Raw genomic sequence first — 23336 nt, forward strand, 5'->3', positions numbered from 1 at the left:
CCCCCCGCGGCCAATGCCCCGCCCCCGGCGCCCAGTGCCCCGCCTCACCGCCCGCTCCGGGCTCGGGGGGGTCGGAGCACAGCGCACCTCACTCAGCCCTTCCCGCAACCTGGAGACCTCTGCCCTTTTTTCTTTTTTTTTTTTTCTTTTCTTTCCTTTTTTCCTTTTACTTCCCCCACCCCCCCTTTTTTCTTTTCCCCTCCTTGTTGTTTTTTTTTTGGTGTGTTTTTTCCTACATGCAAGAGCCAGCCATGGGGCAGGGGCTTTTGGGGGACTGTAGCACTACCATCTCCTAAATCTGACCACCATCGCTTAAACCTCATCGCCATCCCCTAAACCTCACAAGGCAGCCCTGGGCAGGGGAGAAACTGCTGTGAATGGGTGCAGGGTGCAGCAGGATTTGTATTTCTGTATACAAAAGTTTAAGGTTGCATCCATGGGGACCCCCTCCTACTGCAAAAAAAGAGGAAAGGATTTTTACAGTAAAACTCACAATTTGAAATTCAGAGAAGCATTTTGCAATGCATTTCCCCCTCCTATTTTATCCTAAGCTCTGATCTGCTGAACACTTTTTGCCTAAGCTTGTGTGTTTATTACTGAAAGCTATTGCATGAAGCTCAGTAGAACCACTTAGGATGGTTTCCCTTGGTTACTGGGTCACATGAGCATTTGGGGGGCTTCAGGGCTGCCCACCAAAGAGATTTGAGACACACATGTCAGCAGTTCAAGTAAGTCTCACATGATGGCTCAGAAAGTTTGGTTAAATTTTAGTAAAAAAAAAAAAGCTCCGCAAAAGCATGATGAAATTTCCCAACCGTTTAGGCAAAACCCACTTTAGCCCACTTGCTCCTCCCTAGAAATATAAATTGCTTTCACTTCGCGTTATGCTTCCAGCAAGCTCATTCACTTCTTCTAGGGGCAAGATAGTTGGTCACATATTCAGAGGATAAGAGGGCTTCTGGTAAAATCAGTGGCCGGCAGCGCCAGCCAAGGTCGGAACCTCGCTGTGCTAAATATGAACTGAGCACCTGCCTGCAGTGTCACATATGGAAACCTGCCCTCTTCTGCGCGGGCACTTCCCTCCAGTGAAACCGTTTCAGGGAACAGCTTCTGAGCCAGACATTTTCGCTCTTGATGGAGTCTTACCTGCCACGCATCCCATAAGCAGGAATTAGCTGTTACTTTAGCACACATTTTCTACACATTTATGCTGAAAATGAGTCGTCGTGGTTCAAAATCATCCCATTGCACTTGGGGATGAGTTGGTCCAGGGCTCTGGCATTTTAATCAGACCCTTCTTTGCCCCTTAGTAACAGCCCACAACACTGCAGCAGGGACAGGAGATGAATAGAAGTTGGCCCTGTTCCCCAATTACTTATGCTGAGTACGTCCCTGATTGATGGCTTGCCATGGATGCATAAACCCTTTGTCTCTAAGCCACATTCATTCATCCAGCCTTACCAATGAAGCCAGAGGTTTATGAGACTATTTATGCATGTAACTGCCATCCCAAATTATCAGTATGACCCATCTGGTTACAGCAATAACCGTAATCCTGTGTGGCTCCTGCTCATCAATCCAGAGGATAATGGCAGGATCCTAAAGCTGCTCACTTACTACATCATGGCATCCCACAACATCTTTTTTTTCTGCACCTTCATCCTTTCCAATTATAGATATTAAAACAAAAATACCCTCCCCCCAGACAAATGAAGAGGTTGAAGGTAGGAGGCTACATGAACCAAGGAGCTGCTTGTGCACTTCTGTGGCTCCTTCCAGAAAAATTCTCAAAGGTGCCGCTTGGTGACTCTGTGTGAGGGAGAGGAAGGAACCAGCTGCAAACTGATAAGGTCTTGAGCACCAGCTAGGAGGGAAAATGACTCTGAAATCAACTTTTGTGCACTGAAGAGCAGGCAGTCCCAGCTGCAATCACGGCCACAAAGTTGGCATTGAAACTGCTAAGGAGTTCAGGATTGCCTTTTTCTTTCTTTCTTTTTTTTTTTTTTTTTCTGTAACTCTAGATTTCTCTAGATTTTCTTTCCTTTCTGCCTTTTTAATTTTCTTTTATGTTGAGAAGTGAAGGAAAACGGAAAATGAGAAACAAAACGTTTTCATACCCTCCGAAAATTGTATTAGCAAACAATTTGACTTGGAGCCAACACAGTCCCATTTCTGGGACCCTCTTTCAGGCTGTGTTGGAGCATGTGCTTCCCAGGGCTCAGGTACAGGCCTCTGGCAGGGGGAGCCGGGGCACAGCCCCACTGTCTCCTACATCAAGAAGCTCCCAGTTACAGATTAAAGCCTACTGGGTCTAAACTCAGTTCACCCATCTCTCTGTACAAAGTCCTCTCCAAAACTTGGAAGTGGAAAAGAATATCAAGCTTTGTCCATTTTGTTTTTGTTTTTAAAGCAGCTCAACTGGGTCCATTTGAAAACTTCGACCTTGTTGTAGAGAAAGAAAAAAAAACCACACCACTGTGGCATAGTGTCAAGATAACTTATACTGTTTCCCAAGATTACATATGATTTCAGATGTTGTATATTCATTTGTCATGCTGTACTTCTTGCTGTACAGTCCATAAAATATCAGAGCTGCATTTCAAAGACTCTCAGTGGCTTTATCAGCTCTTTATAAAATGCTGCTGTATAAATAAGTAAAACTAATTTGCACAAATTCAGTCTGTGTATCGCTGTCACATGCCGGTATCGAGTGTAAGCGCTATGAATAGGGCTGATGACTTCCCTCTTTAGAAGACGGGCTTGGTTGAAGTGCTCAGCAGTGCATCCTGCTAAAGCATAGTCGTTTACAGAGCAGCCAGCTGCAGGCTGGTCTGTGATGTAGTCTCAAGCCTTGCATCACTGACAGAAAAAAGTTAAAAAAAAAAAAAAGGAAAAAATACCCCAAATACCACACCCCTGCCCTGGAGCTGCCATTTGAATTTGCTTTGGCAATTGGGTTTGAAGGCAGAGCAGAGCAGCAGAGAGGGGAGGCACATGCAGCGTTTTTCCTCTGTCTGCTGAGCTTGGGGTCGTTTATTCTTTGAAAAGGGCTTGGTTGTTTCTTTTCTTGTGGACCTGTTTATAAAAGTCAGTGTCGTGCTTGTGGTTTCTGGCATGGCTGACATCTACGGGTATGAGTCACCAGGGTCCGTTAGAGCAGATGCAACTGGAGCTGCCTCCCAGCCCCAGGGTCAGCGAGCAGCCCCTACCAGCAGCACTCAGTTCCCACGGCTTCCAGCCTGCTTCTCCCAGGGAAGTGCCCACCAGCCTTCCAGGATCTCCACCTTAAAAAACCCTTGTGTTTTAGAAAAAGCGATGGAGGCGGATGAGGGTAGAGAACTGACCCACATCCTCCTACCTGGTACTCGTGTCTGGAGAGCTGGCACCCAGAGTGTGAAAAAATTAGCACCAAGGTAGGCTCTACACACCCAACACCCAGGCTCTCTGGGTGATTTGGGAGAGTAAATGGGGGTCTCTTGTCTACTGAGAATCACGGGATGGCAACCGACGTGGTACTGTGGCTGCACAGCTTGGATTTGTGTGGCAATCACCTTGCCCTCCTCACAGCCAGTGCAAAATGATGGACAAATTGTAGTAATAAAATGCACATAGTTTTGCAGGTGAGGTCTTATTTAGCTTTTAACCACCACTTCCTACCTATTTTCTGTGGCAAATATGACAGAAATAGGCTGGATTTCCAATGTACTTGTGATGATATTAAAAAACCAAACCAAAACGAAAAAACAACAGCAGCATCACCAAAAATCTTTAAATAGGGCATTTTGGAGGTGCATGAAAAGCAGGTCAGAAATCCATCCTGCAGGAGACGAATAGTCCCAGAACACAGAAGAGAAACTTCCTAGGCAGCCAACACCACGCAATACTGTTTTTCAAGGCAGGGACCTAAGCAAGGGCAACCTGCAGGGCAAGAATTGGCCTATGGCAGTGGGAAGGTGAAGTTCCATCACCCTAGGACACACCAGTCTGCACACCTGGGGAGCCAGTCAGTGCTTTCATTTTGAGTAATTTTAACTAATACTAAGAATCTCAGTCATGTGTCTAAGAGGACATTTTTTCGCTGTCCCCGTGAGAGCAGCTGGTGCCTCCTCATCCGAAAACCCCCGTGCCTGGCTCGGCAAATTCAGCCAAAGTGCCGTGATAGCCTGGGGGTCATGTTTGCCTTGCAGACTTCAGAGGGGAGTTGTGGCAAGCAGAGACCTGTAGCTGTGCCTGAAGTTTCTGTTTCTAATAAACTCAACAAATGGTTCCCATCTGTGCTGTCTGTCTCTCTGCCATCTTTAAATATTTATATCAATGTATCTATGGTGATGGGTCAGGTTATATAAGGAGGAGGAGGAAGAGGGGGGCAGTGGGGAAGAACAGCATCAGCTCCCACTGGAGCTACAGCAGAGGGAGAGCAAACTCGAGTGGGTTTCCCCACCCCACACAGGCACTCCCTCTTCACTGCTCACCAGCCCAGAAAGTGAACATTCATTTTTCTCAGAGCATCAGAGAGGGCTGAGCCACAGCTGGGCTTAGCTGTGCTTTGCGAGATGCCATGTGGGAGAGCAAGAGCCCAGCCCATTGATGCAGAGAGCTGCCATTGTATAATCAATGTATAATTCATTAGTAAGTGAATAAAGACTGGAATAGCTTATTGCTGATGTAATGATGCTAAAAAGAAAGCAAGCATGATCGTAAGAAAGCTGGTCCACATGGGGGTTAAACAATAGCACTTAGTGACGCTAAGAGGAGAGAGGGGGGATTTTGCTGTGGGACAACATAAACAACCCAGCTAGCTGGCTGCCAGCGAATCCAGGGAGGGCGATGCAGGGATACGCATCTGCCCGGCAAAAATGCTGAGAAGGACCTTTCCTTTCCACTTGCTGGAGTCTAAGGGAATAGCATCTGGCAGACAGGAGGGTGTTAGCTGTGGGTGGGCATCTCAGGGCTTGGCTGAAAGTGTTTCTCCCAAGATGTGCTGACTCCTCGCAAGTTGAGTGACCACCTTGTGTCTCTTCCAGATAAAGAGATTGTATTTTTTTTTTCCTCACGATCTTCCTGGCTGCGGTAGACATGTAGCTTGCCTCCAGGCATTGATTTGTTTGACAGACCCCCAAGATGCCAGATGACTAAAGACAGCACTGGGTTTATGCTGGGAGCGGGAGAGGCGGCATGATGGGGAGCAGAGCAGCCTCGCCATCAGGCCTGTGACCGGTCATGGGTTTGGCAGCGATGGCTGAAAGCTGCAAAACATGCATGGCCTGTGTTTTTCCAAAACAGCCTCTGAGGCTCGCATCTCTTCACTTCCACACTCTCCCCCACTGTCCCACCCCTGTAATGGCTCCCGGCAGACAGCGTTGATCTTTCTGCTGGCTGCTCAGCCTCCCAGAAGAGGAATTATGCAGTTAAGAAAAAAAAAAATCCCTTTTCACTCCGGTATAGCATTTTACTAAAAGAGAGAACTTCAATGACACTTCATGTGAAAGTTGCAGGGTGTGTGTCATCTGATTGTGTATTCAAAGCAGCTTCAGACCTTACCTGCCTTCAGCTGTGCTGGTGAAGATCTGCATGGAGCACCTACCACCTCTGACTGCATTTCTAGAGGAGAATTATAGCCAGCTGCTTTTGCAAATGCTTGCTTCTGCACCTGGTTAAAAATAACATGTCTATCAACTATTTTAGATGTCTGCAGCTCAGAAATGCAGCTCTACCTTGACAGGAGGTTCCTTACCACCCCAGCACTGCAAAGGTTTATCTAATTTTGCCAGTTCCTAAAGTTTTGGAAGGACTTGGTCAGCAGTATCTCCCTCCTTCAGGATCCCGCTGCAGGCATGAATCAGAGTTGCACAGCAAAGGAGCTGTGGCATGAGGAAGTTGTGTTTTGATGGCAGTGGGAACTGGCAGACACACAGTCAACAGGGCAGGAAATAACAAAACATTTTGGAGCCAAGCCAGCACACCACAACGCTGAGAGATTCCCACTTGGTTCACAACTGAATCCCTCTAGAGAAACAGTAAATCGCTTATCCTGTGCTTTCCACAACTTGTCTGAGTTCCTCAGGTTTTTCCCAGGTACTGAAGAACCCAGTCTGCAGAAACCTTGAGCATCCTCGGCTGCTGTGCAAAGCTGCACCCTGCTCACCTGCAATTCTGCATGAGCAGGACATTGAAACAGTGGTATCTGCTGCCATCAGAGCAGGTGCTGGTAACTCTGCCCTGGTTCTTAAACAAGCTGTAGTCACACAACCCATGGGCACTCCGAGGCCCCATGTAAGGCCTTGGGGGAAATTAATGCTCTTGCTGGCAGGACCCAAGTGATGCGTGGGCAGTGAAGGATGGAGAGCAGCACAAAAGGCTTCTTGTCACTGCCACTGGCTGATGCTCTTGAACCGTGTAGGTAATTGCCTGGCCTCAGGCTGCTCCCACTTCTCATGTCTTCAGATAGGACTTGGGATTTGTCTAAAATCAAAGGAAAAGTATAACTCACGAGCACAAGCTAACTCATATCCATAGAGAGATCAAACTGCAATTGCCCAGTTGACCTCAGTGGAACTAACAGATAATTGTTGGAGCTTAATTGACAACAAAATTGCGCCAATTCACAATTAAATACTTAACTTTGCACCTTTGGTCTCTCTTAAACTTTTTTTATCCCTCCTACATAAATAGTGATTTCTTTCCTACCAGTTTGAGTGTTGATATGCTTATAACAACCAGCTTCCACTTCTGCAAGCCCTGGGAAGGCTCGCTGGCTCTGCAGGTGTTTCCTAGCCTGGCTGCCAGCTTTGCATCCCTACTATTCAGCTCTGTGCTCTTATCCCAACAAAATCTCTCTCTTGCTCTTTCAACACCAGGTAAATCTCAGCAGCGCTTACAAATATGTTCCTGGGGTTCTGCTCTGGTTACACAAGAGCTGTAATTTGGCCATAGCGAGCAGCAAAGTAGAGACTAGTAAGTGCAAACTGCAGGACAGGGATTTTTTGTTGGCACGGGTGTAAAAAACCCCTCATGACAGACACCTACCTCACAGCTTCCATCCTGGGCACTGCCAATTCTACAACTGCAAACATAAAGGTAACACTACACTTTTTTGCAACAGGTTTCTAAAATTTGAGGAGTCAGAGGTATCCGCTTTCCTGTTCTTGAACATGACAACAGGACGCCATTACAGGCAGGAGGATCCCACAGCACGAGCCCTGGTAGAGGACAGTGTCTAGCTGGGCATCACTCTGCCACCCGGTCATTCGGGCTGCTGCTCCTTGCAGGGGAACGCCAGCAGTGGGTGAAATGGGAATAAAGATCATGAGATGGCCAGTGCGTACATACAGAACAAGTCTGGGTTTTTTTGTTTGTTTTCTTTAATTATAATTTGTTGGAGTATTTTGAAAGAAAGAAAACTACCTTAACTCCACAGTTGGCTATCAGAGGAAGGAAGGGGTTTCTGGCTCCCTGGGACAAGAAATTTCACAATGCTTCCAATTTGCTGCTTATTGCGAAGAAGAAATTACCACTCTCCAGATGTATTATCCCTTTGTGAGATTATTTGGTGCAGGTCATGTTCTTATCCCTGCCACCACCACAACAGAAATCATTACAGAGGTGTGAAAACAGGAGCTATGCACACCTGCACAGCCAGTGCTGGAAAGGCACCTGCTGCTTCTGGTGAAGTTGCAGTGATTACAAGGGGTTCAAGGGAAATGAGACCTGGGGGTGGGGGGATATAACACACTTTCAGGTTTCTTTACATATACATACAACTACTGTCCCTAATCATCCCTTTCCATTAAAAATTGACCGGGGAAGGAAGCGCACCCAAAGCTTTAGCAGTCCTGGTGGTGAGGCTTTAACAGAGATCTTTTCTACCTGACTTTAAAGTTTATGAAGCTTAACCAGGTAACCCACACTGATAACATACACTCCACTCATTTGCTCCATCTCCAGTGTTTTTTTCCATAGTAGAACACTATCAGTTGTCCTGCCAACACAGAGCTGTGGGCAAAACTTAACTACCTAGTGCTTAAAAAGTGAAACACTAGAGATTTATTTCATACAAACACTCCAGTCTTTATTGCTTACATTTGTCCTCGAGTTTTTTTTCCTGCCCCTGCTTGCATAACTCCTCACAAGGTACATGCCTGCTCTGCCAGCAACTGGCCAAGGGTAGGATGAGACTGATGAGTGGCTCCTTTTCCTTCAAAGGATCAACACCATCTTCTCGCTCTTGGGTGCTGCTGGGATAGGTGACCACCAGCTGCCCAGGGAATATCTCCTCCCAGCACATGAAGGATTACTGCAGGCTTTCCATGACACAAACCTCCAAGCAATGCAGGCAGCTCCATGCATGGCAGAAAAAGAGAAGGAATGATGGCCTTTTGCAAGGAATTCATATTTATTGAAGCAACCATAAGTCACATGAGCTGCCAGCTGGCATGAGGAATAACAATAGCAGTGACCTGGACAATAGCAGCTGGAGCTCACAATGGAGATTGTTTATCTCCAGAGAGCAATATACTTTATAGTACATACATACACAAAAACGAATCTTTCCCTACTGCTAGAAAGCAGGTATGTTGGCAAGTGTATATCACCACTAAATCCCTGCAAGACTGAGGCATGTTGGTGACTGCCAAGAGGTAGCTTGAGTAACACTTGGAGCAGCCTGAATTTGATTCTGCTTCCGGCAAAGTCAATGGTGAAGCTCCACTGGTCCCAAGGGAAAGGGATTGGGAGCAATAGCCCTTTCCCCTTCCTCAACGCAGTTCTTTCCAATGCAAGATTATTTGCAGCCATGTTAAAATGCTAACCAAGATAGGGAAGGTGCTGCAGGCTATACCACTGTTCTTGTACATGAAGCAAGCCCACAGCTGAGTACTAGGACCAGTCCTGAACATCAGTATGGGGGTTTCCATGTTCATCTTAATAAACAGCTGCTACTTACTGTTTTTCATGTCTAAAAGCCACAATGATGGAGAGGGGTGAGAGCTGGTTCTGGTTCAACAGACATTTCACATAGCCATATAGATTACAGCAGGTGCTAAATCTGTTGCAGTGATGGGTTTCAGCTCAGAAGTTGCTCTGCCTCCTTGCAATGAGGGCAAAGCACAGCAGGGAGCTGTTGTTTGAGCTAGATGGAGAGCGGAGTTCTTCAGCTGATCGAGGCTTTTTAGATTTCTGTTTGTTATTGATAAGGTGATGTAAAGAGGACGTGTAGTTGGATGTTGTATTGTTTGACTTGGCTGGAGATCAGTCCTGTTCTCTTACAGATTTAAACTTCAGTCCTGTGTGTATGTGCAATATCAAAGTCCTTTTGTGCTGCACAGCAGCACAGTAGGTTAGTAAATCTAGATAAACACAGAGCTAAGGCTGGAAGTTGAACAAGCTCCTATGAAATCAGTGTGGTATCATGCCCTCGGAGGTTGACTAAATCCTAAGAATTAAAAATTAATAGTGTATTGCATTAGCAAGGAGGAGTTACAGAGGGGATATGTCCTTCTGCTGTTCATTTGTTTAAAAGCTCATGCACTGATCTTTTTCCTGATCTCTATCAAAAGCTCTATAAATCTGTCAATATTTGAAAACAGCGGAAAAACAGTCGATGGTCATTGGATGCCTACATACTCAAGCATGATCAGAAACATGCCCAAAGTCAATCATTATGAGTGTCCAAGCTAGGAGAGCACATTTCCCATCAGAAATGACACACTTCGTGTCTTTGTAATTGCTGATAGCACAAGATCGGTCCTGGGCTGTGATCTAAATCCGTCTTCCTAGTAACATGGCATCTTTGGGGGTCACGGCGAAGTGCTTAGATGACAGTGCAGGAGAAGTTTGGTTTAATGTTGGGATTTTTAGTAGGCTTTTCTCTCTGATTTTTTTTTTTTTTTTTTTTTTGTTCTTTTTCCCCAAGGGGCTGTTTGTGTCCTGCTTATGGAGTTACAGCACCTGTGTCCCCTAGTGAGAGGATCTGTGCCTCTGAGCCCAGGTGCATGTCTCAGTCCTTGCCCATTTTTGGCAAGACGTGGGACTCCTCCTCCTCTGCAGAGCATTGTCCACCCCGACCAGCTCAGAAATGTATGACAGCCAGTAGTGCAGGAAGGGGAAACGCGTGACGTGTGTTCCACTGTCTGCCCCCACACAACACCTTCCCAGGGGATTTTGTGGGTGACTTCAGACTTCTTCCCATGCCAAGAGCTGGCTCTACCTGGTAGGGATGCCCAGGCAGTGGCTTTCTACCTTTCTCGCAGGATGTATTTGCCTTTACGGTCCAGGTTGTTGCTGAAGTGGATGGAAAACCAGAGGAATGAAGTGAGAATCATCCCATAAACCTAAAAGGAAATAAATTAGATGGGCACACAATTAAATGCTGAACTGATCATGATGCTCTGTCTGTGCAAATAAGCAATCATAGAAGTTCCCTGTTAGTCTACTTGGCACTTCTGAATTTACGTATCAGGATGTTACTTTTTTCTTAAAACAGAGCTGTTTTTCAGTAAAACCGTGAACACCAATTCCAACAGGGGAGAAAAAAACCCAAATGCATGTGGATAAAACATCTGATGGGAATTAACATAGTACGGCTCAAACCCAGTCCTAAAAATACCAAGAAACAAGATGACACCAGGAAATTCAGATTTCAAATTCCTGACACAAAAACATTCCCCTATGTGAACAAACATATCTCTCTCATAATAGCCTATTGCAGAAATAACACAGGGAGAAAACAAACCAAACCAAACCAAACCTCATGTATTGTTTGGAGTAAAAAAACCCAACAAAACCCAAACCCCATCCCCGGCATTTGCATGGTAGTGAATGCAGAGGACAGTATGCTTCCTCTGTCTTGAGATAGTCCGCCTGGTATCACAAATCAGGATTTACACAGGCAACATATCAAAGGTAAGGCTACTGTGGGAAGGATAACGAGGGCTGCAACAACGTGCTCTTTCCTAAGAGCCTGTCTTAACGTGCAAGCGCCTTTGCCTGTGGCTTGATCTGGGGACATGTGTGCATTGTTGGCCAAGGGACAGTGACATCAGAGCAGCTATAGCCCTCATCGTGCACTTCCTTTGCACCCTGCCATCACAATAGTGAACCGTGCAGCGAGATTTCCTCTCACAGACACTTCAAAAGACAGCCACCTTATCTGGCTATAGCATCAAGCTGTGAAGAAAAGATAGAGATAATAAAAATGCTCCCAATTTTGTCTGTATATAGCTGCAATGATATTCCTCCTATACCTGAGAAAAATTAGAAGGCGACACCACATGACTTTACATTTGTAGCCCCATAGCAATGCCTGATGGTTTTCCCAATTTACTACTGGCAGTATAAAATACAGTATTGTTAGTTCCTCTGGGTTTTGTTTAGATGGACAAGAGTCTTCTAACCCATAATTTTGCCAAGGCAGACAAGAGTAATAAAACAATCTCCAATTACACAGTCAGGAAAGGCAACCCCAGCTGGGGAGCAGCATGTAGATATCACAGCAGACCAAACCTCCCTTCATGGTGAAAAAACAAGACTCCTGGTGTGCAGTCTTTTCTGGTATGCTTCACCACACATGCAGGGCCCTTGTGTAGAGGTAATTACAGTGATATACCTCTGCCAAATAGTGGACGGGCATACAAGCAGGCTCGTTTTAATTAGTGGTACTCTCCAGCTCTGAAGGGACAGTCTCCACACAGCCACGGAGCCCCGTCACCACAGGACATGTCCTTCTTGCAGCGTTTCATTTTTTCTTTTGTTCTCCCCAAAATAAGACTCATAAATTCAACACAGATCCTTTCTACAGAAGCCATCTTCTGAAGATGATCCTACCCTGCCTCTGCAAGATCCCAATACAGCACCTGGGAGCTCAGACGACACACTGCTCCTCTCCTTTGCAGCCTGCTCCTTATGTGCTTCACCCATCCACTGCCCAAGAAGCACCTGTTTGAGGTTCGTTAGTACTCCTTAGTAGGATGAGACCTGCCCTCTCTGCACAGCTCTCCAGCTGGTGCTCATTGGCTTTCAAGGCCTTGCAGCCCCAGCCACACAAAGCAACTTCCCAGGCTGAACTGGAAGGCAGCTGGTGAGTGCTGGTCAAGGAGAGGCAGCAAGTGTCCTGAAAGATTTTCCTGCATCTCCTTTTCCACAACTGCTGCTGGCTTCCTACCTGATCTGCGAGCCCTGTTCCAGGTGACATAGCCTCTCACTTGCGGGAGATGTGCAGGCAAGTCTGGGCAGGTGAAATGCAAATGCTGCTGCAGCCCCACTCCCACTGCTCCCTGCTGCCATGCCTAGTTTGGGCAGAAAAACTGTGCAGCAAGCCTATTCCTGCAAGAAAACCCCTATGGCCATCAGCCTAGCCGAGACAGGTCCTCGGTCTTTCTAAATTTCTATGGTGGTATCCACCACCACTTGTTTCTCTGCTGGTGGTCTCTAAAATAATCTGAAATCTTAGCTTCTGGGTGCTAATATAGGATATGCCTCGCCTACGGGAGCCTGCCCCTTTGGGCCAAAATGCACAGGAACAGACATAGCTACCATGAAGCCGATGGTGACACCCAGGAGTGTGGAGATGAAGTCCATGTGCTTCCTCAGGAAGTCTCGGATCTCTTGCAGGCAGTCCTGGGAGGAGAGAGACACCCCTTGCAGCACAGCATCAGCAAAGTGGGGGGTTTTGTCCGCCAACAGCACTGGCCACCACCCCAGATAGAAAGGGAGGCAAGAGGGGGATGCAGCATTGCACAGCTGGGCTCCTCCGTGGACCACTCTCCTTTCTGCTGCTTGCTGCAACTTGGGAAGACAAACATCTGTGGTACATTTTCTGTTTCTACAATATGCCTACAATTTTCTTGGTATGATGCTCTTTGGACTGTGGTGGCCATGCAGGTACACAGGTAAGCATGGTCATGCATAAGCTTTATGTTTCCAACCAGTGGAAAATGGAAAGAGAGCAATGGAAAGCTGGAAAAGCAGAGCACATCGTAATGCTAAATACATTCCCCAAAGATACTAATGAACAGCTCAATTTCACAAGGTGTCTCAAGCATTAATATACATTAGCCTTAAGCATGCCAGCAGCCCCAGGGAAATCCAGGAGGTGTTAGCCAAGAGAGCCATTTAAAAAATGCAAGAGCATGCCCTTGATGAAGTGCTTTTCAGAGCGAGGTAAGAGTGCTCAAAGCCAGAGAGTGAATGTATTACAGTTAGCAAACTGCGGTTCCCCAGGTTGCAAAATACATCCTCCCACCCACCTCCACAGCTTGCAACTGGAGGAAATGCAAACCATTAGCAGGGGGGGAACAGAGCCACCCATACAGTACCCAGTTTTGCTCTGCTCTCCCTTCCTGTTCTTTGAGACAAACTTGACCCTGCTTTGAGATGTGGCATTCCCAGAGGCAGTGCTTTGCAACACTGCCCTGTGGACAGACGCGTGCCTGCACATCATGACGTTCTGTTAGCACTTGACATATTCACCTAACAACATTTTTGTATAGCTAAAGCAACATACTTCAGCTGATTTGGCTACTCCAGTGGAAGAAAAATAATCATACAATATATTTGCTCAGAGGGTATGAAGTCTGCATTACAGCCTCAGCACAGAGGTAGTCTCATACTGGTGGCTTCTCTGTCAGCCTTACTGGGATACTGGAAAGAGGAGGAATGAAGTATACTTGATGAAGCTACTGCTGGGCATCATCATCTTGCTTCATGAGTTTCTCATTTTAATGCCTATTTAATGCCCTGGAAAAAAGGAATTACAGCAAATTCCACATTTGCTGCTAGTGGAACACTTTTAAGCCTCAGAAACTAGTGTTATGTGGAAAAGTCCAGCAGCTTTTTGAGCTCAGACACATGGCTGTGATATCTCACACTCTGTGCACGTGCAGGAGATGAGGAGCAAGCTGGAGGGAAGCGACAGGCTGCAAACTCAAGCACTTTGAAGGCTTTCTAGGGCTGCACAGGTAAGGGCATCTGCAGGTCTGAGACCTGCTGATCCACCAAGGCTCCTCCAGCAGGTAAGACACCTTCTTATTGCAACAACAAAACCCCAACAAAACAAACTTCAACACTTAGCAACCCCAAACCACAAAAAAGCCACAACTCTCATTAACACATAAACACCAGTGAGGTTTTAACAGATAGGAAGTAGCAGTAAAACCCCAGTGTGGGGTGGAAGAAATCTATCCCTTACCTGTCCTGCATTGCTGGATGGGCATGTCTTGTGCTCAACGTTGGTCATGTCCCCAAATGGAGAGTGCTTCCCACAGCACAGGAACTGGAAGAGAGGGAGAGGCCTGCCAGCCGTCCACCGGGGCTCTTGCCTCGCTGCCACTGCTGGCCATGGGGCACCTTTCCTCCCTGCTGGCCTAGCCAGGGTTGTATAACCAGGGCTGCAAAGGGTGAACCACGTAGGTATGCAAGCAACAACTGCAGCAATGGAGGTTAAATTCGGAGGAGAGGTTTGAATCTGGCCCCAAACTTGCCCGTGTTCCTCCAGGACTGCTGCCTTGGGCTGGGGCCATGCCCTCCCTTCATGGTCACACCATGTCTCACAGAGGGTGCACAGGGATGCACAGAGTCATGTTTTGAATGCTTGTTATGGGCTGGGAGAGGACCCCAGCAACAGCCACTGTGGAGCTGGTTTCCTATAACCAAGGGCAATTGGCCAGCTTGGAGCTCTAGCAGAATGGGAAAAAAACAAAACAAAACAAAACAAAAGGAGTAGAAGGACTGTTTCTCCATCAATTAAAGTCATGGACATAAGCAACTGATGAAGCTGGGTTTCATGCCTGGTTCTCCTTGCCAAGGGAGACTCTGGGTGGGCTTCTCCATAAAAACCTGCAGAGCAAGGACCACCATGCCTGGTCATGCCTCTAAGGGCCACCACCATTAGTTGCAATGAGAAACATTCGCCCTTTTCTGCGTTTTGAGAAACACAGATGAAAGCAGCTTCGGAAAGTACTTGTTACGATGTCTTAAGAAAACACAGAATGATAAAGGGAGTTGTGTGGGAGGTGTCCGGAAACATGTGAGTGGAGCTAACCTTCCCATCCAGCCCTGCTGTGTGCCATGAACTTACTACCCAAACAGGGCCTGCTGCGCAAGGAGATGCAGCTCCTTCACACAGCGGGGACTCGGGAGTTTCTTACCGCAGGGGACATCCTCACTCATCTCATGTGGCTTTGAGGGAAGGCATCCTCCCTGTGCTCTGGGCAACTACCCTTGCACACCTGCTAAGCTACAGAGAAGTCCGCTGTGCCAACAGCATCCTAGGTGGTGTTTTTTGGGAGCTTGCTAGCAGTCTCCAGCTTTGCAAGAGGCCACGTAGCCTCCAGTGCTCCTCAGCCACAGGCTCAAGGGTAAACAGAAATAAGCGAGTTCGCATCTGCTGGACAATGTGGAATTCGTCTCCCCTCTCTACCTGACCAGGGACACCAGAGAGGTGTATCTCCACTTTCTCATACTACAGATAGGGAGCATGGCAGAGGGTCTGCTAAGACAGACAATATACAGGGTGTTTCAAAAAGATGGACCTGATTTCAAAGCAGTAGTGCTTTCAAATTTGGTCCATGTCTTTGAAACCCCCTGTATATATAAGCTACAGTGTGGAAGCTTTGAAGATCTTGCACCAGAGCGATGCTCAGGTAGGTCACCCTTTTTTCCTGTTGATAATCTGGTTGGTCAGACCTGGGAAAGGAAGAGTAGGAAGGGAAAAGCAGACTTTACAGTGGGCTGGAGGAGTCGGTTCCCAAAGCAAAATGGCATTGCAGCATCCATGAGGCAGAGCACAGGCATCAGCCCCAGCCTGCTGAAACCACCAGGAAGATTCCCCAGGGCAAGGCTTTCTGTTAAGGCTGAAAGACAACTTACTGCTTCATGGATGGCAGTCAGCTCATGCCTCCTGAAGCTGGAGGAGTTCCTCCTCACCTCCTCATACACAAAATCGTACACATCCATCATGCTGTCTTCCACCTGCGATGAAAGCAGAAATCTGTATGTGCAAAACACTGACTGTGGTCACCTCTGAAGGAAAATATGCTCCTCTTGCATCACCTCAAAAGGTCTCCCAGGTATAGGAAGACAAGTAGTGCAGCTATTAAATGATTACCATGCAGCAGTGTACAACCCACCACACACCGAAGGGCATCTCCAGCATGGCAAGTCCCATAAGAGAGGCTGCAATGCTGTATGTGTACCACCGTCTGCTATGTATGGACCCTTCAGAATCATGTCAAGGTCTCACCAGCTGATGGTTGGAGCTTTTGGTCGGTTTTTGATTTAGGGTCAGAGTGTCTCCTGGTGCCTGTGACTGTTGTGTCTCCAAGTCTCTCTGCTGGACAGGGAGGACACTGTCTCCCTTTCCTGATTGGGGGCTGTGAGGACAGGCACACATGACTGTGAGATGCTAAAACTAAAAGGTGAGAGGACCTCAGATGTCTGGCTTTATCCCACTGACAGAGGAGTTCCTCTAAATAGAGCCAAAAAAATAATGGAGTGATTCAGTGGTGAATCAGACACTAAATATTTACCAAATGTGTGAGAACTCCCAGCTTGACAAATCCCAGCCAACTCCCACTTGGGTTTCAAAGGAAAAAATATATGACAATTGCCTTCAGTGCCTAGAGTCAAAACCTTATTTCTCCCTTTTGTTTTCCCTCGCTTCCTCACCAGCACCCACCTTAGCAGGTCTGCAGGCAGCGCTTGGCTTTCAGGAGGGAAAACTGATCTGTGAGACGGATGGAGTGGGTGGCTGCGTGGGGAGGGACGGGCACTCCGGGAGCAGAGCCATCTCTCAGCAGGGCTTTTCAGCTCAGTCTTAAGTGGTTGTGCTTGGAAATTACTCTAGGGGAGAAAAACCCCAATGCTGTGTGCTTGGGGGCGAAACCGGCGTCATTCGAGGTGATTACAGCCGTTACTGCAATATTGCTCTACCACTCTGGCTGTCCAAAATGCAAGCAACTAACAGAGGCTGATAACTAGGGAGGGTAGAGAGGTAGGTTGAGAAGATTACTTGTATCCAACTCAGCTCTGTGCCACCAGCAATGACGTTTAAAGGCTGACATTGGCTGATTTTCCACAGCTATCAACATGTCAAAGAAGCGGAGGGGCTTGGGGTTTTCTCTGGATTTATCTGCAGCAAAGCTTCTGCCCCTCAGGACGCTCCATCACCCACCACAGAGCAATCAGTAGATGAGGCAGAAGCAAACCAGCTTTAACAAGAGATGACTGATGACGACAAGGCACAGATACTCTGAGACAAGGTAAAAATCCTCTGCAGCAATGTGCAGGGTGCTGAGCTACCCCACACAAGTGAGGAGGGAGGATGCTAATTTTGTCACCCCCGTGTACCAGAGTGCATTGAGCAGGGTCGGCGCAGCAGTAGGACAAGATCATCAGCTGACTTGTGCATCACCCGTCCCCTGAGCAAACCTTGAACTCCAATGAAAAGGAAAACAACCAGGCTTTTCTAACTACTTGTGGGACATGAATTAGCTTTCCAGTAGCACCAATTAAATAAAAGGATTCAATAAAAAGTGTCCATTTCCACTGAAGAATTGGATTAAGAATAACGACAAAAAATAATAATCTTTTGACCTGCTCTCGTGGCCTTGTGTTGCTGAGGAAGGAAGGAAGAACAGAGCAGCCGGCTTCTTAACCTTTTGAACATCCCAACTCCAGCCTCAGATCCAGGAATAAAAACTATTTTGTGTTGTGACAACATACATATGGATCTCACAGAATAATGGTTCTGCATGTGCGATTTTTGCCTTTTCATATTATAATTAGATTCAGGATGCTGGCCTTCACTCCAAAAGACCTGAATTTAGATGACTTAAAAAAAAAGAATTAAAAATGGTTCAAGTAAGTTAGTAGGTTCAAGCAAGGGTCCAAGGGTTGAAAGCAGTACTGAACTTTAACTACTTCTAAAGGTCTACTGAACACAGGGCCAGGAAGTGTCGGGACAGGTACTTTAAAGCCCACTGCCTTGTTTGGACACATGCCCCAAAGCTTCATAAAAACTGGCAAAAATGCTCCTTTGCAGGGAATTTGGGCCAGATCTGTCTGCTTACTTTACAACTATATTCAACTTAAACCAAGGCAAGATGAGACTGTTTCCAGTGATGTTTCATCTGCAAAGACCATCACAGGCTCCCTAGCAGCACAGCAGGTTCTGACCATGGCACCAGAACCAATTCACTGTGCAGGAAGGTCAATGATTATTTGGGTTTTGTCCTGATAATAAACCTCAGGGCCCAGCTGAGGCAGATATCCTCCTCAGCAGCTTCTTAGGTGGTCATGCAACACTAAGGACCCTGGTAGGATGGCACATGAGCTGCCCAGATGTTGGCAGCTGCATGAACTCACAAGAGGATTGATTTGACCAGGACAGGTCTGGCCTGATGCAGTGGTGCACATTCGCACATTCCTCATTATTTTAGGTACTGTACAATGACATTGACCATTGCACCTAAGGCTGTTTGAAGGCAAGGAGTGGCAAGGAAAGAATGGAAGGAACAAGATTGCCATTACAAAGCTATGGCAGAAGATTATTCCAACTGTTGGAAACAATAAGGGAAGAAACCATGAATGGTGACTATATCATGGCCAGCTCACCTAGATTGATGGTGACGATGATGAGGGTAATCTCCAGGTACATAATAACTACTAAAGATTACTTCAATTACACTCTCTTTCTGAGCTCATTTGTGAGCTGGCTTCTCAGTTATTTACTGATTTTTATAATTTTGTCAAGCAGTCTCCAAGAACTGAAAGCACAAACAATTAAGCGTAAAATGTTTTATAGCAATAATTTCCTTTTAGAATGCATGTCTGGGCAAGCCTAAGAGTACAATTTGCTGATTAATCATTCTCAGCATTTCTATCTAGCATTTATATCCAGCTATTATCTGAATATGCTATTCAAATCTTGGTAAGAGAATATCAAACTATAAAACCATTTTTTAAAGAGTGAATTGACTGTAGTTCCTCCACATAATCTTTCTGATTTTTTCTCAGATCATTTGATTTTGGAGAGGGAAAATTACTGTCTTCACACAATGTGGTGATCTGCTTTCAAAGATTACTGCAGAGAGCTTTCTCATTTAAATATTTCAAAGGTCAGTACAAAATAATAAATCTCAGTATTTATCACTGCGTTTGCTTCTGTGCAGGCAATCGTGCCACAAAACATACGATAGGTCTAGTTTAACAAGGAGACATGGAAGAGCAAGAAAGATCACACTGAAAGATCATAATCTTAGCAACTTTTCTGCCTGGAACGGGGTTATGTTTATACTTAGAGCTGCAGCCAAGCTCTGAAGCACTGGTCACACATGGCAGCATCTATCCAGCCCAAAATGGCATGCTAACTGATGCATGTCTAATGATGTAAAAAATAAAACTTGAAAGCATGAGACAAAGCCACCAGGTGGTTTCATGACCTGTCCTTATTTTCAACATTATATGACCTAGCAGATGTACATAATCCCTATATTTTCCTTTGATCTGGGACCTAACACAGGGAAGGGCTAGACTGCAGCACTGTTTTGTGCCCTGTTCAGCAGATTGACACCACACACTCCACTCACAGGCAACTTTCAGTCCATTGCCTCAAAATAATTTTATTTTTCTGTTTCTTACACCAGGTGTTGGAGGAAAAAAAAAAATGAGGGTGCTTTCTCTCATGGTTAAGCAACAGGATGCCTTTTGAGTTTGAGTGGTTATGCTGATAGTGTTAATAACATGCTTTAAGAAAACCACAGCTGTGCCCCATCGCTTAACTCAGACAGTAGTTAGCACATAATGGACCGTACAGCTGGAGAAGAGGAAGTCTGTCTGGGCTTCTTTTTGAAAGGTCTTACACTCCCCCCAGACATTAGCATCATTATGGTCAAAGTGGATTTTCCTGTTCCTAGTGATACTCTGTGACCCATTGCTGGAGGAGTATGCCTGGATGAAGCTTTCCCTTGGAAGGAGACTGTGCCTGTGGTGCTTGTCAGTAAAAAAAACCCCAAGAGCTGAAGATGAAGTGTCAGCTGGGCTTTGGCTTAAGAAAAATCTCCAAGTTAAGTGATATGGAGGTCACACCTTACAGTCTTTCTTTTCCTGGAAGATGCTGGGTGAAATGTTCCAACTCTAAATTAGTCAAATAATTGCTGCCTCCCGTTTCTGTCTGCATTTCTTAATGGAACATTTATTTAGGGATGATATTGATGGCTTATTGGATACAACGAATGGAAAAATCACCACAGAGATTGATGTAGCTGACTCCAGCTGACTCAATAGAGTAGCATTTTTCACTTAAAGTAAAAGAAAGAAGGAATTTTGAGATTGTTTATCATCCTCTATATCCTTTATCCCCCAAGAAGCAGAATTTATGACTGCAGGAAGGCACTGACTCTTAGCCATTAGCATCCTTGCCCTTGGCTATTAGAAACTAAAGCAAATTTCAGTCTTACCTCCTTCAAGAGGAAAACTGACTTAAGTTATTGATCAAGGATAATTTTTTTCCTGTAACTGGATTTGGAACAGAAGGATCAGACAGGGAGGTCATTCTTTAGTTCCTGATCCCTTTGCAAGCCAGAATTGTCAATGAATTTCCCTCCCACTGCCAGGGAATACCCATGCTCAGGCAACCTGAGCTAGTTGCTTCAATCTATGTTGAAAAACTAATGTAGACTTGTACCAAGAACAGTCTGAGGCCTAATCAGTGAGCCATCTTTGCAAGAGTCACTGTCCCAAAATGTCTCTGAACAGCTGGAGCTCAAGGAGAACACTGTGAAAGGAGCTGTCAGGATTGCTTTGAAGACCAATCCGTATTTCTCCTTTCTGCTTAACAGGAAAACTCTTGACACAGCAGAGGAGGAAGGCAAGCATGGCAACCAGAAGGAGGATCCTCCTCTCCTGTGGCTCTCTGGGTCTTTGAGGTACCAAGCCCAGCACATGTGCTGCAGCCTCAGAAGAAACTGCAACCTCAGCACTTCATGTTCTTTCAGTGTGGCCAAGAGGGGTGTACTCACTACCATCACTCAGAAATATCCCTTCAGCAGCAGCTACCACAGACCCCCTCACTTAGCTATGAACTGCAAGTTAGTCAGTTAAGATGTGAAACTGGAATAAAGTGGTTGACCAACTCGAAATCCTTCCTTGCTCAGTAAGACAAACACTTCTGCATTTCACTATCTCTGTCTCGCCTTTCCTCTCTGGTGTGCAGAGATACACGTGTTCACCGCATGTCACAAAGGAGAATTGCTTGGTTTGGATAAAGCAATGATGCAATTGCAGTGAAACAGAGGAGGGAAAACTACTCTGAGTGCTTTAAGCCAGGTTTCAGAGTAACTCCCACCACGTGGCTCGAGCACATGGTAAGATGGGGTCCCCCTGTTCCATGCTCGACTGGGCTTTCATTGTTGTATCTAACACAGTCATTACAATTTGCTACAGCTTTGTATTTCCTCAATAGCACGTCAGCTCCCCTCCAGCCTCCCTGAAGCAGATTAATCCCAGCTGCAGAAATCTGGCCAGCGCTGCAAACCAGAGCGGCCTTTGAGCCCCCATGTTAAAAACTGCACAAGATAAGAAGATGGCAGCTCCCCTCTGACTGCTGGTGGTCACTGAAGCCTGCTGATGCGAGAAGAACCAGATGAGGCTTTTAGCTAAATGGTTTTCACCTTTTATTTCCGATATCTAGATACAGATTTTACATTTCTCTCTCTCTCTATATATATATATATATCAAAAGAAAATGCACTTCCCTGCACTTTCTGGTATCAGAAAAGGACCAGACAACCTCTGACCATCTTTTGTTCCATCACTGAGGGAATACACAGAAGGAGACAGAGCAAAAACCATAGTGGAACAAAAATTTCAGGAAAAGCAAAGCCTCACAAAGTTGTGAGTGACACCAGCTTCAGTGTATCAAGGTCCTCTTGAGGGTTTAGGGGTGTGCTTTTTTAAGCAAACAAAAACAAAACCCCAACCAACCAACTAAACCCCTTTTCTCACATGCAGTCCTTGAAACCAGTGCCAGGCAAGACTGTTTCCTAACAGAAAAGTATTGGAAAAACATTGAACACCATTTTCGCTTAAAAAGGCTTGTATCAGCAATAGAACTAGCTCCAGGGCAGCACTGTCACCTCGGAGCTGGCGGTGGCTGTCCTGCCGTGATGAGCATCCTGCAGCCATGTGAAGGTTGGATATGCCACGGTGACAGTGACCATCTGAGTGGCTTCAGATGACACTGCTGGAGACAGGAGATCCAGCTAATGCTCTGCCACGGAAAGCAGCAGAACCGGGGCTGCACAGGTTCAGTGCCAGGGCAGTGGTAAATTATAAAACCCATGTGTACAAATGCCTGTGCGGCACATCAGACAAAGGGGACCAGAGTCTCACTGGGCGGAGCAGGCTGTTATTGCATGATGAGAACATAAATACTAGGAAAGAGTCACAATATTTAAAAGCACTAAGGAAGGGGGAGGGTTTTCTCCCTTTTTTTTTTGGTTTTCCCATAGAGTTCAGAGACTGGGAAAAGCTTGGTGCTTATTTTCAAGTGATTGTGCCTGGCAGAATAACAGCAAGAACAAGGAGGACATCACATTATTCACAGTGTTTTGGAAGACAAATCACTGCTTTTTGAAAATGCTTCTTGAAAGACCCCCATGAGTGGCTACAATCCCAATCCAGCCCCACTGAACCAGAAAACAAAAGGAAGCTACCTGTATGCTTTGGGTCTGGTTTCAGAAAGTACCTGAACACACCTTCAGCTTGTGTTAAAGTCCAAGTGAAATCTCTAGGACTTAAGCCTGCCTTTAAACATGGCCTTCAGATGAGATGGACTGCACCTGGTAAGAGTTTGTCCCAACACACACTGCTAGCATGAGTGACAGAAACAAATACACACTGAAAAAACCACAGACCGGGTTTGCTGCTGGAAGGACCTCTACAGTCCCATTTAAGAAATTACCTGGGAAGCACTGGGTCACTCCTCGCATACCTGCAGAAACAAGTAATGCACATGCACATACTGGCTTTGAGCACACAAAACCAGGATTTTTTTCCCTGGCAACCCAGACAATGCTGTGCCTGACTTTGCAAAAGTGCTGGTTAGAAGGAACAGCCACAAACAGAAGACCAGCACTGATCCCATATGCAGGGAAGAATAAAGAAGCTGCTCTTTTTAGGATCAGGCTCCAGGTGTAGCCATGCTTGTTATTTAACAGTTGCAACTGTCAATCCCAGCTTTGCACCCTAGGCTCTGTTAGCAAATCACCACATCCCATGATGCCACCTTGCTCATTTACAAAGGAGGAAGTTTCAAGCAGAGCAAGACTGCAGGAGAACAGAGT

The 23336-nt window shown here is 46.1% G+C and overlaps 1 protein-coding gene across 1 annotated transcript in view; it reads right to left on the minus strand.

Moving 5' to 3' along the window:
- Window positions 1–8373: 8373 nt before the first annotated feature.
- The window catches only part of TSPAN32 (tetraspanin 32), a 31123-nt gene continuing 16160 nt past the window's right edge, over window positions 8374–23336 (minus strand). Inside the window, exons 5-8 of the mRNA XM_065839576.2 lie at window positions 15862–15963; window positions 14183–14266; window positions 12529–12612; window positions 8374–10328 (exon numbers count right to left, since the gene is read on the minus strand). Coding sequence (XP_065695648.1) covers window positions 10233–10328; window positions 12529–12612; window positions 14183–14266; window positions 15862–15963 — 366 coding nt within the window. The 3' untranslated portion in view covers window positions 8374–10232. The remainder of the gene's footprint in view (window positions 10329–12528; window positions 12613–14182; window positions 14267–15861; window positions 15964–23336) is intronic.

This window comes from Patagioenas fasciata, chromosome 5, assembly GCF_037038585.1.
Source record: "Patagioenas fasciata isolate bPatFas1 chromosome 5, bPatFas1.hap1, whole genome shotgun sequence".
Lineage (NCBI taxonomy): Eukaryota > Metazoa > Chordata > Aves > Columbiformes > Columbidae > Patagioenas > Patagioenas fasciata.